At 38.2% G+C, this 21246-nt stretch overlaps 2 protein-coding genes across 2 annotated transcripts in view; one reads left to right on the top strand and one right to left on the bottom strand.

The window, feature by feature from the left end:
- LOC135215664 (endoribonuclease Dicer-like) overlaps positions 1–19840 on the top strand; it is an 89899-nt gene extending 70059 nt beyond the window's left edge. Inside the window, exons 12-14 of the mRNA XM_064250608.1 lie at positions 3239–3381; positions 4269–4422; positions 17996–19840. Coding sequence (XP_064106678.1) covers positions 3239–3381; positions 4269–4422; positions 17996–18343 — 645 coding nt within the window. The 3' untranslated portion in view covers positions 18344–19840. The remainder of the gene's footprint in view (positions 1–3238; positions 3382–4268; positions 4423–17995) is intronic.
- The window catches only part of LOC135215665 (endoribonuclease Dcr-1-like), a 178889-nt gene that overhangs the window by 140287 nt on the left and 17356 nt on the right, over positions 1–21246 (bottom strand). The window lies entirely within an intron of this gene.

Here is a 21246-nt window from a genome sequence, read left to right as displayed (position 1 = left end):
AGGTAAAACTCAAGAAAAACTCACTAAATGTTTATACTGGTTTTTTTTAATAGTTGTATCTCAAAAAATGCATTTTATGGTGAAATTGATTGAATAAACCAGAAATTTGTGGATATTTCTTATAGAAAAATACCGTGAATAAGCGAATTTTCCGTGAATAATGGGGGTATATGTTCCAGCAAGAAATCCGTGAATAAAGGTGAGGTTCACTTACATAAAGCTCATGTGATGAAATAAGGAGAGTAAAAAAAAAATGGTATAACGATTTGTAACCTCCTCTTATAGTATAAATAGAGTAAAAGATTCATTTGTGCTAACTAGAACCAAGAAAATTGCTCTGAATTGAGTTAAATACAGTGAAATAAACTTGCCCCATAATTGTCCTCAGGTGATTTCCAAGCCAAAACATTGATTGCTATGTCTGAATTTTATAATGGAATAATAATAGGAGAATATATAAATATTATTGGATAGTAAAGTAAGACATAACTTTTTAAAAGAGCCATGTAAAAGATGCATGTTTGTTGTTTGTATTTTATAACATGATACTAATAGTGAATATTACATATTTGGCACTAGATCTGGATGCAAAAACCCTCAAATTGATATTTCCATTTTGCACAGATATATCCAGTAGTACGATATACCAGTTTATCTTGTTGCGCTACAATTCCCTAAGTATATTTAGGGACACATATATGAGTTGAACTGAGACGCAGTGCATATAGTCATTTTGCCCTTACAAATGATTTGAATGTTTTCACTCAAAATTTGTTCGAAGAGCATGGCACGAAATATGATTGCTCACATCGTCTTAGCCGGATTGAACTCAGTTTATTACGTTTCGCATGGTCATAGCTAGATTGAATCCAGTAACGGTTATTACACCTCACATGATCACAGCCGGATGCTATCAGTTAACCCTTAGTGGACAGGTAAAAAAACCTATATTCTGCTGTCCAGGCTGTGTAACTTAGAGGTCAGCTGATTTAAGAAAAAAAAAACACCAATGGAAAGAAGATATCCAAGTGCACATGGTGTAAGAAAAAGTTTTAAAAAATTTTCCCTACCTTACATGAAAAGTTGGACAATGACTATTTACAACCCCTTGATGGGGGCGGGACACTTACAAGATAGTAATCGTAAATGTTACAAAGTTATACACGTTTTTCCTAATAAATAATTTGATTTTATTTTGTAAAATTATAATTAAGTCTCATACAATATCAAAACAGATAAGAAATAAAATCATTAATAAATTGAGCAATTTCTTGTAAAATATTTACGTAAATTTACCGAGAACGAAGATGCAGTAACTTTTTTGGATGTCTTTTCTAATATTTCTTTGCACTTTTCTTTGCATACTTACATGTTCATATGTGGAACCAACTCGTCTAACAATTGGATAAATCTTCTAGTGTAGCTGGAAACTGGCAAACACAATTTAGTGTAAAATACAACGAAAAAAAATTGACTCGTTAGCTTTAACCGTTTTGCTCACAGCACGATTTGAATACAATTATATATGAAATTATGTTTTTGCGCTATCATGTACCGCATTATTTATATATGATGATTTTTTTTTTTCATTTCTGATGGTTGTATACTAAACTTCAGGTAATGACAAAAAAAGGAGCCAAAAATGAACTCTTAATCTTGAAAACTAAGAGCACTGTGATTTTTTGAAAAAAATATATTTTCCGCTTCCGTGCTCACTCCGAGACCCCCCCGGCATATGGGAGACCATTTTTATTATACCCCTTTGGAGTAAGAGGGTTAACTTCATCATTTTATAACTTCATAATGTATAATTTCCTTTAAAATAGTTTACTTTATTTAACACATTTAGCCTACATTCCCAAGTTAGCTTACTAGTAGGTCAATACAACAATACAAAGATAATACAGTACTAAACTTTTCTCAGAATCTGCACATTATTCAGCAGTGACTTTCATAGGTCTAAATTTGGCATTTCATAATTATTGCTATTAGTTTCTTTGTCTTTTATTTGACTCCACACATTTTCTTTTCCTTACTAAGAATTCACACATTTTCTTTTCATTGCTGAGAATTATTCTCACTAAAACAAAGGAGCAACAGATGTGATGTTAATGCAGTGGGGCTTCTGTAATCGCTGGGGATAGGGATCAAACTACCTGCATTAAGCAAATATGTGGGTTATCACACCCTTCAAAAATCCCACTTCCTACAATGTGGGATTCTGCTATGTAATTATTTGAAAAGTTCCTTATATAATTTTTTTTTATAATAAAATGAGATTTTATTGATTCCTTGCTTTACAATCTCTGATTGTTTTTAACCAGTTTCCAGCTGGCGCTAGAAGAATTATCCTGTTGTTAAGACCAAAGGTTTGTTAGCTATGAAAAATACATATTGATTAAAAAATTTGTCATATCACAACCCTCCCCTCTCCCCTCACATGGATGAAAGGAAATAAACAACTGAACTTTGACGAGTTTGGTTTCCCCTCTACCATGAAAATGGGCGGGGTTAGTTGTGTAGCACTACCATGAATTTTAAAAATTCTTATTACTGACGGATAGTGAAACTGTAGCTATGTAATTACTTGGTAAGTATAAATAAGTTCCCCTTTTATTATAAAAATGTATTTAAATGTATGTGTCGTATTCGTAGTAACAAAAGCATGCTGTTACATAAAGGTGCAATTTACAAAGAGAAGTAATTTATTTGTGTTGGGATGCTGGTCTGGTCTGTTACTTGAGGGATGTCTGAAGAGAAAGAAAATGTCTTTTACACACCTGGTTTGACATTCAAGTGTACAATGCTGCACCTCCCCCTGGCTCTTGTGTGTCAGTAGAAATCAATCACTTTTAGCTGCAAGAATTGATTTGACTGGAATATATCCACAATAATTCTCAAAATACATTCTCTCTCTCTCTCTCTCTCTCTCTCTCTCTCTCTCTCTCTCTCTCTCTCTCTCTCTCTCTCTCTCTCTCTCTCTCTCTAATAGTGTCATGGTCTTACAGCTTCCTGTTGGGAGATAGTGCCGTCAGTGTGCCTCTTGTGCACTGTAGGCATTACTATTGGTTCTCTGCCTTGTTTACTTCCTTCTTACTTTCCACCCTCTTCTAATAATTGATTAACAGGCTTTTCCTCCTGTTACACCTTTGAAACCTTTTTACTGTCAATTTCCTCCAGTCTAAATTCTACATCCTAGTTTATTCCATGGTCTTACAGCAAATGTTTTTATTAACAGGTGTTGCTTAATTATTGTGGCAGTGTTGAGGTTGGAACTGATAAAGAAGTGTTGCCTGAGGAGGCAAATGCAGCGCACTTACCATATATTACTCCAGGACATGCCGAAGTGACAATGGATTCTTCAATTGGGCTCTTGAACAAGTAAGTAGTTTATAAGTAGGCTGTTATTCCATGTTCCAGACTTTCTTCTTGGTACCAAATTTGATAGTTTGAGGTAATGAATACAGTATGTAGTACTTATTATACCCATGATTCCTCTATTCCTCGGGTATGTTGTAGTTCACAGAAAATCCCGGAATATAGAATACATCCATAAATAATTAAGCCCTTAGGTAATTCCACCTACAAATAGCCTAGTTTCCGACTTAGCCTACTACGAGCTACGTTCTGACACTGCTTTTCATTATTTTATTACTCATATATTTTAACCTCATCATTTTATAACTTTATACTGTATAACTTTCTTTAGAATAGTGTACTTAACACATTTAGCCTACTTTCCCAAGTTAGCCTACCCAATCGTAAGTCTAACTACAGTACTAAACTTCTCAGAATCTGCACATTATTATCGGTGACTTTCATATCCAAAATTTCGTCGCTTCATAATTATCGCTATTGGTTTATTTTATATTGTAGAGGTAAATTTCCTGTTGAAAGCTAAATTTTATATTAAATGCTTTATACTTTTATTTATTTTGTTGAATATGGTTATCATTAAACTATATACTATTGTAAATGAAAATTTTTTTTAGTACAGTTTAACTTGTAAGACCCAGTAGGCCGTCGAATACAAGTATAAACTAGATAATCAGTTAGTTCAAAGTACGAGCAATTTGTTTAAAAAAAAAAAAAAAAAGGAAAAAAAAAAAAAAAAACCCAAGGACCCAAAATTTTCTAAAATTCCGTTTGAAACGGAAAGTTTGACATAAAAAACGTTCGACAAACAAGGTACCACTGTATTCATTCATTTTTAGAAATTTTTTTGTTTTTTTTATATAATTAAAATATGATTTTTTCCAATATTTTAGGTATTGTGCCAAGTTACCCAGTGATACATTTACTCGGTTAACTGCAATGTGGGAAATAGAGGAGTCAAAGAAAACTCTTAACTTTGGAGAAGACTTTGTTTATCGATGTAAGATAATGCTTCCAATCAACTCTCCTCTGAAAGGCACCATAGAGGTAAGGTATATCATTTGGTCTACATTTTGTATTTTTTCTTTTGACTAATGGGTTACTAGTTTAGCTTAGCTCAAAATTTATGGTAGATATATCGTGTTATATATTGCATATTCCATGACAGTTCTTAGCACAAAGGAATTAGGTACTATATCCCTTCCTTTTAATTAGGTATTCCAGCTATTTACAGTAAAAAAAAAAAGTTTGTGTTATACCAGTTGATGTTTAGGTACATGGCAATGACCAGGTAATCAAATGTTCCAAAACCTTGTAATATTGCTCTTCCATTTTATTGGCTTAAGTTACAGTTCCCTTGGTTAAAGATATACTCAAAAACCTGTTCTTGCTTATTTTAACATTTATTTTACCTTAATTGTATTTGTATTTTTGGTACCTAATGAGTTTTGCAATCATATGCTCTTTATATTTTATACATATGGAATTTGTATGCTATTGAAGATTAATAAATTTAATGGTTTATTCCCTGTTGCCCACACATATTATAGTGGATGCTCGGTTTTCATACATATTCTGTTCTGGAACCTCCCACAAAGACTGAAACGTACAAAACTAAAACCATAATTTCCATAAGGAATATTGTAAATACAATTAATGCGTTCCAGTCACCCAAAAATGTTAAAAGATACATTTTATAGGAATAAACACGATTTTACTTACAAAATACAATGAGAACTAAATATAAATGAACAATGAATGAATAAATTAATTTTTAGCATCAATCTTACCTTTCTGGAAGACTTTTGCTAGCATATGGAAGATAGAGAAGAGGGGCAAGTGAGGAGGAGAGGTTAATGTTTGGAAGGGGAATCCCCCTTCAGAAGAACTGTGGTATCAAGAGCCTATCTGGGTTTACTTCTCTACTGGCACTGTCTGGTGTTACTTCCCCTCTTTGTTTTCTACTGGCGCTAGGAACAGCCTGAGAGTCATTGGACCCGTACCGCACAACAAAACTGTCCAGAGACAATTGTTTCTGATGTCTCTTTCAAAGTGAAACAATGCAATTTCATTAAATGTGTTAGAGACAGATTACAACAACTTTGTTAGGATGAAACTTCTTAACAAAATTTTTAAAATCACTCCAAGTCTTAACAAAATTTTTAACATCACTCCACTTGGAGGACGTCCTTAATCACTGAAGTAGGCATGTTATCCCCTCTCGTCCTCCTCCTCCTCCTTGGATTTCTTCTCATATGCTATCTGTTGCTGTTCCTGCTCAAATTCAAGCCCCAGGACTTCCCCAGAGACAGTAGATTCCACAACAGTTGTAAGGTTGTCATGGTCAGCCTCAAATCCTTTAAAATCCTTCTCGAGGTCACAGTTGGGCCACAATTTTCTCCAGGCAGAGTTAATTGTCCTGGAAGTCACTTCCTGCCAATCCTTATCTATTAGACTTTTGCAATTAATAGTATTGAATTGATCCTTTTAGAACTCTCTTAGGGTCAGTTCTGTGTCTGAGGTCACTTCAAAGCACCTTTGAAACAGTGCCTTGGTGTAGAGTTTCTTGAAGTTCAAAATGGTCCATGGGCTGGATGAGAGAAATGGTATTGAGGGGCAAGAACTTCACAATGATGAATGTAAATTTTTCTAGCACCTGGCCTTCCAAGCCAGGAGGATGTGCAGAAGCATTGTCCATTACTAAGGAGGCACTTGAGGGGCAATTGATTTTCCTGGAAGTATTTTTTTTCACACAGGCCAAACACTTCATTAACTGAATCGTACGAAAAACCAAGGTTCCACTGTACATGTCCTCTTAAGGAAGCATGTGGTTTTAAGGTAGGCTATAACAAACACTTCAGATTCTAGAAGATTAGTTTTAGATTCTAGAAGATTAGTTTTTTTATGAGAGTACAAATGCCATTAAATGAAAATGCTAAGTAAAACATGCCATACTGTGTGTGTATTGTATCAGAAAAAGAAAATATACAGTGAAAAGTAATGCAGAAAAGTAAAAAAAAAAAAATTCTGTAGATGTATAAGGAATTAATTAACATATATGTAACAGTGGTGAATGTTTTTGTAGCCTAGCTTGTCCAATATGCTACGGTCATGCAATCCACCCACCTATTCACGTTCCTCTTCCAGTATAATCCAGCTTAAGACCACAAAACAACACAACCTGACTTAGAACCCACAACCGACAACAAAGAGAGCTCTCAAAGTACATACCAAAATGCCTAGCTAGTTCTTCACTGCTTTTACATTTTTCACCCTCCCGCGGCCGCCATCTTGCGTCCTATGACGTCACAACACAAACAGTTTCACTTCAAAACATAAAGAATGTTTTGTACAAGTAACTTACCCAGCAGATATATACTTAGCTATAGACTCGGTCGTCCCGACAGAATTTCAAAACTCGCGGCACACGCGACAGGTAGGTCAGGTGATCCACCATTCCCGCCGCTGGGTGGCGGGGTCTGGAACTATTCCCGTTTTCTAAGCCATAATTTCTCTGTCGGTTGAACGGACAACACCTATTGTTCGTTCCTCCATCTTGGATTTCAACTCGTTTGCCGAGAATTTGGATTGGTTTTTTGGTGACGTATTCTGTTTTTTCTCTGGCTTGGCATACGCTTATTGTGGACTGTTTTTCGACTTTGGTTTTGACTACTCTTTCACGATGTCTGACGCTAAGGCTTCACCTATGTTTAGAGTTTGCAGTAGGGAAGACTGTAAGGTTAGGCTGCCTAAATCGGCATTAGATCCGCATAGTATTTGCGCTAAATGCAGGGAGAATGAATGTTCTTTTATTAACACCTGTGTGGAATGCGAGAACCTTACGGAGCTTGAATGGAAGGAATTATCATCATATGTTAGGAAGCTTGAGAGAGATAGAGTGAGGAAGGCTTCAGCTAGGTCATCTAGTAGATCTTGCTCCTTAGAACAAGAAATTAACTCTCCATCTAACAATTTCCCTTAGCCTCAGCTGCTTCTCCCTGTTCTGAATCCAAAGATTCTTCATCAGAGGGGAAAATGTAAAAGCTTCATTAAGAAACTTCAAGCTCAGCTACGAGCTCTAAACCAAGGTAAGAGTGGTGATAGTGACTTGTGCAGTGTCCCCAGTGCAGTGGAGGGGCGTCTGACCGGTTCCTCATTGCTCCTAGGCCTAGACCTCTTCCAAACTCCCAGGACCAGGGGAGGAGGAATGTCGAAAGCCGCAGGGAGGATGCAGAACATCCCCAACGGTCAGGCGTCCCTTCGGCAGATCCTGTTGTTAAGTCCCAGGCTGCCTCGGATTGCCGCAGAAAAGGCGTCCTAAAGGAGTGTTTTTTCGGCCTCAGACTCTTCCTCTCCTAAACGAGGATGGAGTTCGGCCTCCCGTTCGCGCCCTTTGAAGAGAGCCTGGAAGGCGCCTAAAGGAGACGCTGCTGACTCCAGCCCAGAGCGTTTTCCCGAGGATTGGCCTTCGGGACTAAGAGGACTAGACAAGAGGAGCCTGCTCTTCAGGATCCGACCAAGAAGTTTTTGGTTAATCTGCAAGAGCAGTTAGCGTCGCTCGTAGGAGGATCTTTTGCTAAGGACTCTACAAGGAGGAAGGATGTCTCGCTCCCTGTTAAGAGTTCCGCTAAGCGTCCTTCTTCGTATAGGAGAGAACTCTCACGTTCTCCAGGGCGTTTATCGCCTTCGTCAAGGGACTCGTCGGATAGGAGTTGTTCTCCTGAGAGAAGAGCCCTTTCGCCCTATAGGCTGGCTTCCCCGAAGCGCCCTCTTAGACACAGCGCATCGAGCAGAAGTCTCGATCGGTTTAGCTACAAGGAACCGGAAAACCGATTTAGGTATCAGGATCCCTTGGGTCTTCAGGACCAAGAGCCAGACAGACGCAAAGAGGCAGCAAGACGCAAGAAGGACGTCAAGAGCCTCTTAGAACGCTGGATTCAGGACGTCAGGATTCTGCTAGAAGGCAGGAATCAGGACGCTTTGAGCCAGGACGCCAGGAGTCAGGGCGCCAGGAGTCAGGGCACCAGGAGTCAGGGCGCCAGGAGTCAGGGCGCCAGGAGTCAGGGCGTCAGGAGTCAGGGCGCCAGGAGTTAGGACGCCAGAAAACAGGACGCCAGGAGTACGTTAGGCGTCAAGTGTTAGGGCGCCAAGAGCCTGTTAAGCGTCAGGAATCAGGACGCGGGGATCTTTTCAAGCGCCCTGAATCAGGACGCCAGGAGCCTAGCAAGCGCCACGAACCCGACGAACCTAGACAACAAGAGTCTAGTAGGCACAAGAGTGTTGCCGACAGACAGGAGCCTCACTCTTCGTATAGGAGTGCGTAATATTCCGCGCTCCCCTTCTCGGGAAAGGAGTTCTTCTCCGGGAAGAGCCAGATCACTCCAAAACGATCTCCTTCTGTAGATCCGTTGGACCAGGTATCGGAAGACGAAGAGCCTGTAGATGTAGCAGTTTCGGACTACAAGAGACTTTCTCTTTTGCTGCTAAAGGAGTTCGGAGACTCCCTTCATCCTGCAGGGGGCGGGACCCCCCTTCACCAGGATCGTTGATGTCCAGCACTAAAGCTCTCAAATCGTCTTCCTTCGTTAAGATGCGCCCCGCTCTTTGTATGAAAAAGGCATTGAAAACTTTTTCAGAGTGGTTTGACTTCCAGAAGGGAAGCGGGCAAGACAGTTTTTTGTTTTTTTCCTGCCCTCCTTCCAAGTTAACAGGCAAACCAGGAAGGTGGTACGAGACCAAAGAGCCGATGGGGTTAGGCCTGCCTTCTTCCGCGGATGCGGATTTTGCTTCCTTAGTGGACTCTGCTAGGAGGAAGTCGTTACTGTCTGCTAAGGCGACTTGGGGCATGTGTGAGCTGGACCACCTTCTAAAGGGCCTCTTTAAAACCCTAGAAGTCTTCAACTTTATGGACTGGGCGTTAGGAGCATTAGCGAAGAGAGCTCAGGACACGGACTTTGTTTCCATGGAGGAACTTTCGAGCGTCCTGGCTTGTCTGACAGAGCGGTCATGGACGGTTCTGTGGAAGTTGCCTCTCTTTTTGGAACGGGAGTTTTGAAGAAGAGATCTGTCTTTAGCTCTTTCTTAGCAAGAGCAGTATCACCCTTGCAAAGGACATCTCTTCTTTTTGCTCCTTTATCCCCGCACCTTTTTCCACAAGAGACGGTTAGAGAGGTTTCGAAATCTCTTACGGAGAAGGCAACTCAAGATCTCCTCACGCACTCAGCCAAGAAGTTTAGGCCGGCAGTGCCGATAGAGAAGAAAGAGAGACCCTCTTTTGTTCAGCCCTTTCGAGGGGCCTCCTCTTCTAGAGCCCCTCTTAGAGGTCGAAGACCAGAGAGAAAGAGTAGACCATCTAGAAGGTCCTTCGGGAAGTCCTAGATGAACAGCAAGTCCTCCAGACGAAAGTAGGCGCCAGGCTACTCCACTTTGCCAAAGTCTGGGTCGCAGAAGGGAGCGGACTCCTGGTCCCTCTCTATCCTGAAAAAAGGATACTTGATCCCCTTCAGGGAAAATCCTCCCTTGACGACAACTCCAAGGGAGTTAACCGCCAGATACGCGGATCCGTCCGAAAGCTTGCTATGTTGCAAGCAGTGGAACAGATGATTTCCAAGGAAGCGGTAGAACTGGTTCAAGATCTCCAGTCCCCAGGATTCTACAATCGGCTATTCCTGGTACCGAAAGCATCGGGGGATGGAGACCAGTTCTAGACGTCAGTGCCCTGAATTTCTTTGTCTTGAAGAAGAAATTTTCAATGGAGACGTCTTCCTCTGTTCTATCTGCTCTTCGTCCAGGGGACTGGATGGTGTCCCTGGACCTTCAGGATGCGTATTTCCATGTGCCAATTCATCCGGCAGCAAGGAAATATCTGAGGTTCATGTTCCAAGGGAAAGTGTTCCAGTTCCGAGCGATGTGCTTCGGACTTTCGACTGCCCCTCAAGTCTTTACGGACATCATGAAGAATGTAGCTTATTGGCTACATCTGGAAGGGATCAGGATCTCGTTATATCTGGACGATTGGCTAATAAGAGCCCAATCGGAGAAAAATGTCTGGAGGAACCTTTTAGTGACTCTAAAGTTGACAAAGTCCTTAGGACTTTTAGTAAATCACGAGAAATCCATGCTGACTCCCAGCAAAGTATTGTCTATCTGGGGATTCAGATGGATTCTCGGGATTTTCTAGCGTATCCTTCGCAGGAAAGGAGAGAACGCTGCCTAGAAAAGGTGTCAGTCTTCTTAAGGAAAGAACATTGTTCCGCGAGGGAATGGATGAGCTTGCTGGGGACCCTCTCCTCGATGGAACAGTTCGTTTCCTTAGGAAGACTTCACCTACGACCCCTTCAATTTTATCTGAAGGAGAAGTGGGATTGGAAGTCCAACAATCTGGGAGAGACTTTTCCAATCTCGAAACGGATCAAGGAGAATATCCGTTGGTGGTTAGATCCACAGAACTAAGCAAAGGAATCTCCCTTCGCTTACAGAACCCGCGCCTAGCGTTGTTTGCAGACGCCTCAGATTCAGGGTGGGGAGCGACCCTAGGTTCGCAAGAAGTGTCAGGCATTTGGGAAGGAGAACAAGTGTCCTGGCACATCAACAAGAAAGAGCTAACAGCCATTCATCTAGCTTGGGTTCATTTCGAGGAACAGGTCTCAGGTCTGGGGATTCAGATTCACTCGGACAACACAACAGCCCTCGCTTATATAAAGAAGCAAGGGGGGACGCATTCCTTTTCCTGTACGAATCAGCAAAGGATCTCTGATTGGGCACAGGAAAGGAAGATCTCTCTCCTCACAAGGTTTGTACAGGGAGAGAAAAATGTCCGGGCAGATCTGTTAAGCAGAAAAGATCAAGTCCTACCCACGGAATGGACTCTCAATCCTCAGATTTGCCAACAACTGTGGCATCTGTGGGGAAGGCCCAATATAGACCTGTTCGCGACCAACAAGAACCACAGATTAGAAACCTATTGCTCCCCGATCTCGGATCCTCAAGCAGTAGCAGTAGACAGCTTTCTGCTAGATTGGACGGGCTTGGACGCGTACGCCTTCCCTCCTTTCAAGATAGTAGGAGAAGTGTTGAGGAAGTTCGCTTGCTCGGAAGGAACAAGAATGACCCTCATCGCTCCCTTTTGGCCGGCTCTCGATTGGTTCACAGAGGTGCTGGAGTGGGTTAGTGGATTTTCCAAGATCGCTTCCACTAAGGAACGATCTTCTCAACAACCCCACTTCGACAGGTTTCACAAAAAAAAAAACCTCCCCGCTCTAAGTCTGACCGCCTTCAGACTGTCGAAGGACTTGTCAGAGCAAGGGGCTTTTCACGAGAAGTGGCGAAGGCTATTGCAAGAGCCAGAAGAGTCTCCACTTCTAAAGTATATCAGTCGAAGTGGGAGTTGTTTAGAAGATGGTGTAGTGAAAAGAAAATATCCTCCTCCAGTACCTCTGTAACTGAAATCGCAGATTTTCTCCTATATTTGAGAAAAGAGACTGTAACCTGGCAGTTTCAACAGTGAAGGGTTACAGAAGTATGCTGGCCTCAGTTTTTCGACATAGAGGAATAGATCTGACAAACAATAAAGATCTTCATGACCTTATAAAGTCTTTTGAGACCACGAAAGAACATGTAATCAAGAAGCCTAGCTGGAACTTGGATGTGGTCCTCAAGTTCCTAATGTCGGAAAAATTCGTACCGTCTCACGCAGCTTCGTTTAGGGACTTAACAAGAAAGTCTTTATTCCTTTTTGCGTTAGCAACAGCCAAGAGAGTGAGCGAGTTGCAAGCTTTGGAAGGTAAAGTGGGGTTTAAGAAAGATTCAGCGATTTGCTCCTTTCAACCATTTTTTCTAGCGAAAAATGAAAATCCCTCAAAGCCTTGGCCAAGAAGCTTTGAGATAAAAGGAATATCTTCATTAGGGAGAAATAGAGGACTTTGTGTCCAGGGAGAGACTGGTGTCCGTCAGGGCACTCAAGTTCTACCTGGAGAAGAAGAAGTTGCTGAAAGGTACAGAAGAAAGTCTTTGGTGCTCTGTAAGAGATCCGAAAAGAGCGATTTCTAAGAACGCCCTTACATTCTTCATAAAAGATGTAATAAGGGAAGCTCACCTTAAATGCGAAGAAGAGCATTTCAAGGTTCTCAGAGTGAGAGCTCATGAAGTGAGAGCCATAGCTACGTCGATGGCATTTCACAAAACATGGTCGCTTCAGGCTCTTATAGATTCGACATTTTGGAGATGTAATTCGGTGTTCGCCTCGAATTACTAAGAGATGTTAAAATTTCGTACGAAAAGTGCTTTGCTCTGGGAGCGTATGTTTCGGCGAATTCAGTGCTGGGAGAAGGGGCTGAGGCTAATCCTTCCTATTTAGTTTAAGGCTTAAATTACTGTTTATTGGTGGTTGTTTTTATTGGTTAATTGTCAGAGGGAATAGCGACCCTCTTACAATTCATAGATTGTAACAAGACTAACATGGTCAGGTGATCGGGATTGGCTTCAGTGCTCTTTGTGATTTGTTTAATAACCTTAACTCTGTCATGTAAGAGGGCGAGTCTCCATTGATATGACAAAAGGTCAAGGCTCTACCATGTAAGTGGGTCAGCCCCCATTGGTACGATCCAGTATAGGCTCTGTCGCGTAAGCGGGCTAGCCCCCATTGACACGATCCAAAGAGTTATTCAACCATAGGTTCATTCCTCGTTGAAACTCTTGAGGCAAGCAGACTCATCGACAGTAGTCATGAAGTCTTCAGCCCAATAAGGTAGGAACTATGGATTATGTTATCCAAGAACATAGGTTGTTTTTTCCCTGTTTTTTTAATGTATTTAGTTAAGTATTATTTTGTTTTTAGCTGTCTCTTGCCCGCCACCAAGGGTGCCAATCAGCTAAGTATATATCTGCTGGGTAAGTTACTTGTACAAAAATGATATTGTTAAGATACAATAAAGTTTTGTACATACTTACCTGGCAGATATATACGATTAATGGCCCACCCAGCCTCCCCTCAGGAGACAGGTGTAAGAGAAATTATGGCTTAGAAAACGGGAATAGTTCCAGACCCCGCCACCCAGCGGCGGGAATGGTGGATCACCTGACCTACCTGTCGCGTGTGCCGCGAGTTTTGAAATTCTGTCGGGACGACCGAGTCTATAGCTAAGTATATATCTGCCAGGTAAGTATGTACAAAACTTTATTGTATCTTAACAATATCATTTTTGTTATAAAAAAATTTATAAAATTAAAAATGTGCTACTTATACTACATTTCATAAATGAATAACACCCACATTTTATCAACCCAGAAAAATAAAAATAAAATATTACTGACTAAACTTTAAAAGCTGATGTATATAATGGCTCAGATGTTTGTTTTTGCAAAATATAGCAAAAGCTATTGCTTTTAACTAAAAAAAAAAGGTAAAGCAAGAAAAATAATTTGTGGCACAGGAATGCTGAGCCTGAACTTTGTGCTGTGAGACTACAAAGTACAGGCAATCCGTGGCTTACAACGTTCCGCAATTAGTGTATTCATCAGAAATTATTTCCTGGCTTACAACACATGTTCAAGGGTTACAACGCCGATCCGATGGAAGAAATATGGTTCCAAAAAGGCAAAATACTCTACATACTTGAGTAATATTCGACTGCATGTAATGTTCAACCCCATTTTTACCGCATATATTAGGACTTTAGCATATATCCCTTATAATGTTGAGTTTTGATTCTGGCAACAAGCCTAGACTATGTTAGCAGTTGCTACTGTAGCCTAGTCTAAGATTCTGACATCTAAACCTAAGAAGCTAAAAGCTTAGAGTATGCCAATAAATGTATAGATAATCCGTATATACTCATTTCTAATAATTATTAATTATAACTATAATAAACAAAAAAAAAAAAAAAAACTTCCAACCTTTTGTTTACGTACACGGTATTATTTTATTTCGTCAACACTACTGAGTAGCGAACGATCGCCAAGCAACCACTTTACCTTCCACACAGTATAGTAATCATAAATTTTCATTATCTCTCTTCAACTACTGAAACTATCAAAAGCATAATAATCAGTAATTTCTATTATTTAATCTATCTTTACCTAATGGAGATACCGATGTAGCGGGATCACAAGCTTAAAGAAATAAGCGGGCAAATCCCCCCACATAAACCTAATCGCTCCAGCTGCCCAACTCACCCCAGTCACACTTTCTTCTTTACACTACGGAATATGCAGAACAATTGACCTACCCACACACACACACACACACACACACACACACACACACACACACACACACACACACACACACACACACACACACACACACTTACTTACCCAACTCCAGATACTCCAGGCTATTCTGTGCCGTCTGCTGGTCGAGGTCACTGGAACACTAACAACCTCAAGACAAAAACCAAGAACCACAACCAAAGACCACGACCCCACAACCATACAACACAACAACAAAAAAGGGACGCAACCACAACACAAACAGGCAACACAAACACCCACAAACAACCTCAAGGAATCACAACAGACCCCAGCAAAAACAACCCTCAACAACTCACAACCACACCAAGAACCACAACAGCCCCCAACAACAACAACCACCACCCTCAACCACAACAATCACATATAACCCTCAGTAACTCACACATAACCCAAAAAACCTCATAGCACAACAAATCCAACAATACAGGCACAACCACTCCAAAGCAAACAACACCAAACTAACAACAAATCAGTAAAACAAATCAATAACACACAAAACTCAACTGACTTCCAGCACCTTCAAATAACTGCTTCCGACATGACTGTCACCAGCTCTCAACAAAGACTGACCAAAAACACTCTATCAAAACACAGAACTCTAACAACAACAGTACCAACAGACAACCCAGAACTCTCCAACAGCCAATCCAACAGTTAACCATCCAACCACCAATTTCTCTCTCTCTCTCTCTCTCTCTCTCTCTCTCTCTCTCTCTCTCTCTCTCTCTCTCTCTCACACACACACACACACACACACACACACACACACACACACACACACACACACACACACAGACGTTATCAAATGGAACTCCATAACTCCTCCATACCAACAGGTATGATGAAACATACAATGACATTATAACAGAAGAATAATTCTAGAAAATATTTGCTAGCTTCGATGAGAGCAGTCTGATTAATTTTATGTTTTATGATATTCACAAATGTTTGTTTTTTCTTTGCATGACTGTTTTTAATTTACAGCATCCTTTTACCAATAGAATATGAAAAAAATACATGATTCTTTGTGAATTGTGAATGAAGAAGTTATCAGCTGATGAAATATAAATGACTGCTTAGCCGCGGCTAATAGATACTTTGTTTACATTCAGGAAATGAAAGTAGGGTCCACTTATTACAGTCTAGAACAGCTGTAAATTAAAAACAACTTAACAATAATAATAGATTCTCAGATAAGTAAAACAATATTTATATTGATTGTTGTGGTTATTATACAAAACTGAAAGTTTGTCAACTTCTGTGGAAACAAATACTATTAACAATATTAAAAGGTTCTCAAAGCTTAGGCATAGCCTAGTGCCAAATTCTTGCACATTTCTAAAACTAGCCTATACCACATATAATTTTCAGTCCCAAAATTTTATGCCATAAAATTGGTCTTTAAATATCAAACCTACAGGAGTATATACATTAAACAATATTGAAGGTTTTTTTATGAAAAACAATAAAAATGTAGTTAACATAGTTTTCAACAGGCACCCAGAGCATTCAAATAGAGTTTTCTTAGGATTTTTGACGATTTCCCAAAAATTTTTAGGCTTACGCCAATTTTTGGCTTACAACACATCTCAAGAGTGAAACCCCCGTCGTGAATAGGGGACTGCCTGTATATAGCAAATCTTTTGTGCATTCATTGTTGATGAAAAAATGCCATGGCTAAAATCTTGTCCCCAGCAAAACAGGTAGTTGGAAAGGTATTTATGTGAAGACTGATGAAAATGCAAATCTTTGAAATGAAGAAGCAATTTAGTGAATCAGCGAAAAGACTTAGAACTTTCAGGAAAAGTAAAGATGGTAAGCAAATCAATGTCAGTGTTCAGCAAAGATCTGTTATAAGACCTAATGTATGATTTACAAGGGGTTGTGACTTACATGATTTGTACATTAAAAGTGAAGGAATAATGTGCATTGAAGAAGGCTCGGTGCCTTATCAATGAATATTTGAAGCAACCAAATTGAACATCTAGAACTAGTACTACCTCATCCTTCTAATTAATCAAATAATCTTTAATGATGTCTTCATCTGATGTTAATATTTTTATCATAGAAATTGTTTAATTAGTCAGTTTAATTTTTCTTATCCACAGCCATGTATGTGCACATTGTAATCTAGGCAAAGATGGTAATGGGTGGTATTCTAGGCAAATATGGTAATGGGTGGTATTCTAGGCAAATATGGTAGTGAGTGGGGATTGTTGAGATGCTTAAGGGTAGATGGAGAGTGCTATGCAATGAGTCGTTAGTTTTTGGCAGTTCTGTGTGGTCATAGTAGTTCCAGTCTGCTGAAATTTTAGAATTTTAACATCGACATTTCCTCTTCCTTTATTACCATTTGTTAATGTATAATTTGTTATGATGTATTCAGCCATTTGTCTTTCATCATTTGCGATAAGTACGGTTTGTAATATTAATGCTTACCATATACTTTTTACATTCATAGTAGAGAAATTCCATGTACTCAACAAGGAAATTGTATATGCTTTAAGCATCAATGCTCTGTGGTTTTTCTTATGGTATTTTTATCATCAATGATCAATCAGAGTGTACACACTAGGTATACGTAAGTCATATTGTAGTTATAAATTGTATGTAAGTGTTGTACATAAGTACAGTTATATACATAGCCTTAAGTTTTTTCAATGCATATTACAATACTTTGCATTCTTTGCTGCTACATAGGTAAGATGTTATTCAGAAATTGTTCTACAAGCACATATAAAAAGTCTTCTAATTACTGAACAGTATTCAAGTTTATATAAATTCCTTCTTTAGTTATAGTGTGTGTGTGTGTTATTACCTAACAGTTATTCTTCATGCTTTGCAGTACCATATTTGTTACAGGGATAATTATAAAACTTATATTTACAGAACAGTTTTTCAAGCTCACATTAGATTGTTGGAGAATGTGTTTGGGATAGTACATACCATTGTTATTATTTTTGCTACTGTACAGTACCATTTTTGCCATACAATTACAGGATTTCCATCATTTATTACTTCATTACTATGAGCATTTTTAAGTATTTTTGAATAAGATCTTTCTTTCTGCTGTACACTAGTAATTTTAAATACATTTTGGTGCCCATAATTTACCAAACAGTTTTACATGTATTTATTGCTACTGTATTTTACAGTTACATTGCCATTTTTTATATTACTATGGTTTTAACATTAACTTACTACTACAGGCGTCCCTCGGTTAGCGGCAGGGGTTCCGTTCCTGGCCGCCGACGCTATTGATGATACTTTATTGATGAGTGCTACTGTTATAATGCCATTTTAGACTAAAAAATTAATTTCCAAAAAATTTGGTAATAGATTTATAGTAATTTGTTAATTTTGTTATCAGGGTCCGTGGCAGAAGAAAGTATCTCTAGCAAAAATGTCAGCTGCTCTTAAATGTTGTCGTTGCCTTCATGAAATGGGCGAATTAGATGACCAGCTACAGCCAGTAGGAAAAGAAAGTATGAATTTGGACGACCACCTTTGTCCACCACCTGTGGATGATCAAGTTCCAGAAGGGATGCCCCGTCCTGGTACAACCAAACGCCGGCAATATTATTACAAGAAGGTATTTTTTATTATCATCAATGTTCCTCGCTCTCGAACTTCTTGGTTCCAGAAGTCCTTTATTCATCAGACCATTGGACTGCGGAAAAGTTTCCCAGAGGATGTTCTGCAATTAGATCTTCATTAGTTCAAGAAAAGATGCAGTGCATGACAACCCTAAAACAAATCTTCTTGTATTTTAATAATTTTCTTAAATTTTTATCTATGTATTTTATTTATTTTCTGTTAATAACTGATCTCTTCTTGCTGTGTCTTATTACCTCCTCTTACTACTTTCAGATGAACACAATATTCTGTTGGCTTGTTCCAAATGAATAAAGCTTGTGCTCGTTTTAATAATATAAGAATAGGCTATGATAGAGGACGCTTGGATGTTTTACAGGCAGAGACTTGATATAGCCATTTTTTCCCCTTATCCTGCTTTCAGTTGATTTTGTTTACCATTATTTACCTAAGTTAATCCTCTCATGAGGACAGGAAACCTGTTATCTGTATAGTTAGATAAGTTAAGTTTTTCATAAGTTCAGCCTGTTGTTATAATCCTCTCATAAGTTCAGCAAACATTATCGGGCATTTCATTGCCCGAGACTAGTAGTTTTACCCCCACGAGCTTGGTATCATATATATAAGTTTGCATATAGTTTGTTCCTACACAATATACAAACCCTCAGTCCTTTACATAAGGAATTACTTTTAGCATTCCTTATGTAAAGGACCGCAGGTTTGTATAGATAGGAAAAATACAATTTACTTTTAAAAATTGTGATTTCGGGGCAGTGGATGGGTATTGTACATATACAATCAAGATTTGATGCCATACAGTTTGAATGAATTGCGGAAAAACAATAAATATGCTAGGAATTTTTTCTAGTTTTATTTCTTATATTTTATGATATTGTTTGAGCTGTAATTTCAGTTTGACAAAATGAGAATAGATATTAGAAAGAACGCTCATAACTTTGTAAAGTTAGCAAATTTTTTATGACTGTCAAAGGGAAAAGAGGTCCGTAAGGGGTGGGAAAATATTCACTTATTCACTCACAACTTCCCGTGGGAGGTACCTACATTTTTTTTTTCTTTCTTTCTTGTACCATGTGAATATACATATCTTCCTCTTTCCATTGATGAGTTTTTTTTTTAAGTTTTTCTGTTCAATTGGCCATCGTTAAATATAGCCCAGTCCTGAATGTATTAGCGTATATTATTGTCATGAGCATGATTTTTAAGTGATCAGTGGCAAAAGGCAATGTATAGTAAAAATGAAAAAATGAAAATGCTTATAACTGCATTTTTGTAAATACATAAAGAACTTACATCAAAACTTACTAATATGGGATTGATCATGAAGCCTTTGAATTTTTTGTTAGGTCTAACAAATTAATTAGTTGGTTGCCTTGTCTAGTTCCTAACAGCTGTAATAGTAATTTTGTAAGATTTTGTATATGTACTTTGAAAGTTTATATGAGATGTTTACAGTAATAAAATATCAAAGGGTTATTCGCTTTAATCAAGTCATAAGTTATGATGGAGAATAACTACCTATTGATTCATCAAGGAGATTCTTATTCAATTTTGAATGGATACTATTTCACTTAATAAATGTTACATTTTAAAGACAGAACTTGCATTATCCATTATTGCTACATTTACTTTATCAGTTTTAGCAGTGCAAATGGTTTTCTTATGTCTCGATTCAATGAAGCTGTTATCAAATAAATTTGGGAAATAGATTTTTTCTAGGAAATTTTAACTCCTACTTTCTCCACTATTTTGATCACTGAATGGCTGACAGCACCCCGTGCTGGGTTTTATAGCCATTTTTTCATAAATTAGGACAGATCAAGGATGAATAAACAAACTTTTTACAATACAATATCATACAGCTAATGTTGAAGGTCACAGAGTATTTCAAAGGATAAATGAGTAGTCGAGAACCAGAAGGTGCTAAGCGCTGTTTTTTGAAAAATGAGTAATTGCAAGTTAAAGTTTTAATATTGTAGCTTGGTAACTATAATAGGTATTATCATGGGGTTTGTTGCACTTTAAAGCTAAAGACCATAGTTTTTTTTGTGTGTGTAAGTGTCAGATTTGTAAGTTTTTATGAAAATACCAAAAAAATTCCAAAAATATAGACGAACATCAAAAATGATAAAAAACAACACAATATCAATGAAAATACACAATAAAACAGTTCCAAATCATGTAAATACACAGAAAACATTTCAAAATCATTATGGCCATGTTCATTGGAAAATACCGGGAAAATACCAAAAAAATTCCTAAAAATACCAAAAATACATGCGAACTTAAAAAATAATAAACAACATCAATGGAAATACATCCTTAAACAGTTCCAACTCATGTAAATACATAGAAAAAAGCTGAAAATCAGTATTATTATCAAAGTTTAAGGGAAAATATAGAAAAATACCCCAAAAATATCAATACATACAAATATAAAAGATAATAAAAACCAACCACAATATTAACCCTTAAACGCCAGGTCAGTATTTCTGAAAGTGTCTCCCATATGCTAGCGGCGTTTGCGAGTGAGCGCCAAAGCGGAAAAAAAGTTTTTTTTTTTTTTAAATCACAGCATGCTTAGTTTTCAAGATTAAGAGTTCATTTTTGGCTCCTTTTTTTATCATTGCCTGAAGTTTAGTATACAACCATCAGAAATGAAAAAAATATCATCATATATAAATAATGGAATATATGACAGCACGAAAAAGATTTCATATATAATTGTATACAAATCGCGCTGTGAGCAAAACGGTTAAAGCTAATGAGTTAATTATTTTTTTGTTGTATTGTACACTAAATTGCAATGATTTTGGTATATAACACTTTGTAAAATGATCAAAGCAACACAGAGAAAATATTATCACTATGATGCATGAATTCGTAACACGCGAACGTAAAAAAAAGTTGTTTTAAAAGATTTACTGTAAATCGAAATATTGTGCTAGAGACTTCCCGTTTGTTGCAAAATGAAGGTAATTGATTGAATATTACTATACTGTAAGTGTT

Source organism: Macrobrachium nipponense, chromosome 5, assembly GCF_015104395.2.
Source record: "Macrobrachium nipponense isolate FS-2020 chromosome 5, ASM1510439v2, whole genome shotgun sequence".
NCBI classification, from domain to species: domain Eukaryota; kingdom Metazoa; phylum Arthropoda; class Malacostraca; order Decapoda; family Palaemonidae; genus Macrobrachium; species Macrobrachium nipponense.
Note: the sequence above shows the minus strand (reverse complement) of the source record. Positions and strands in the feature narration are given on the sequence as shown.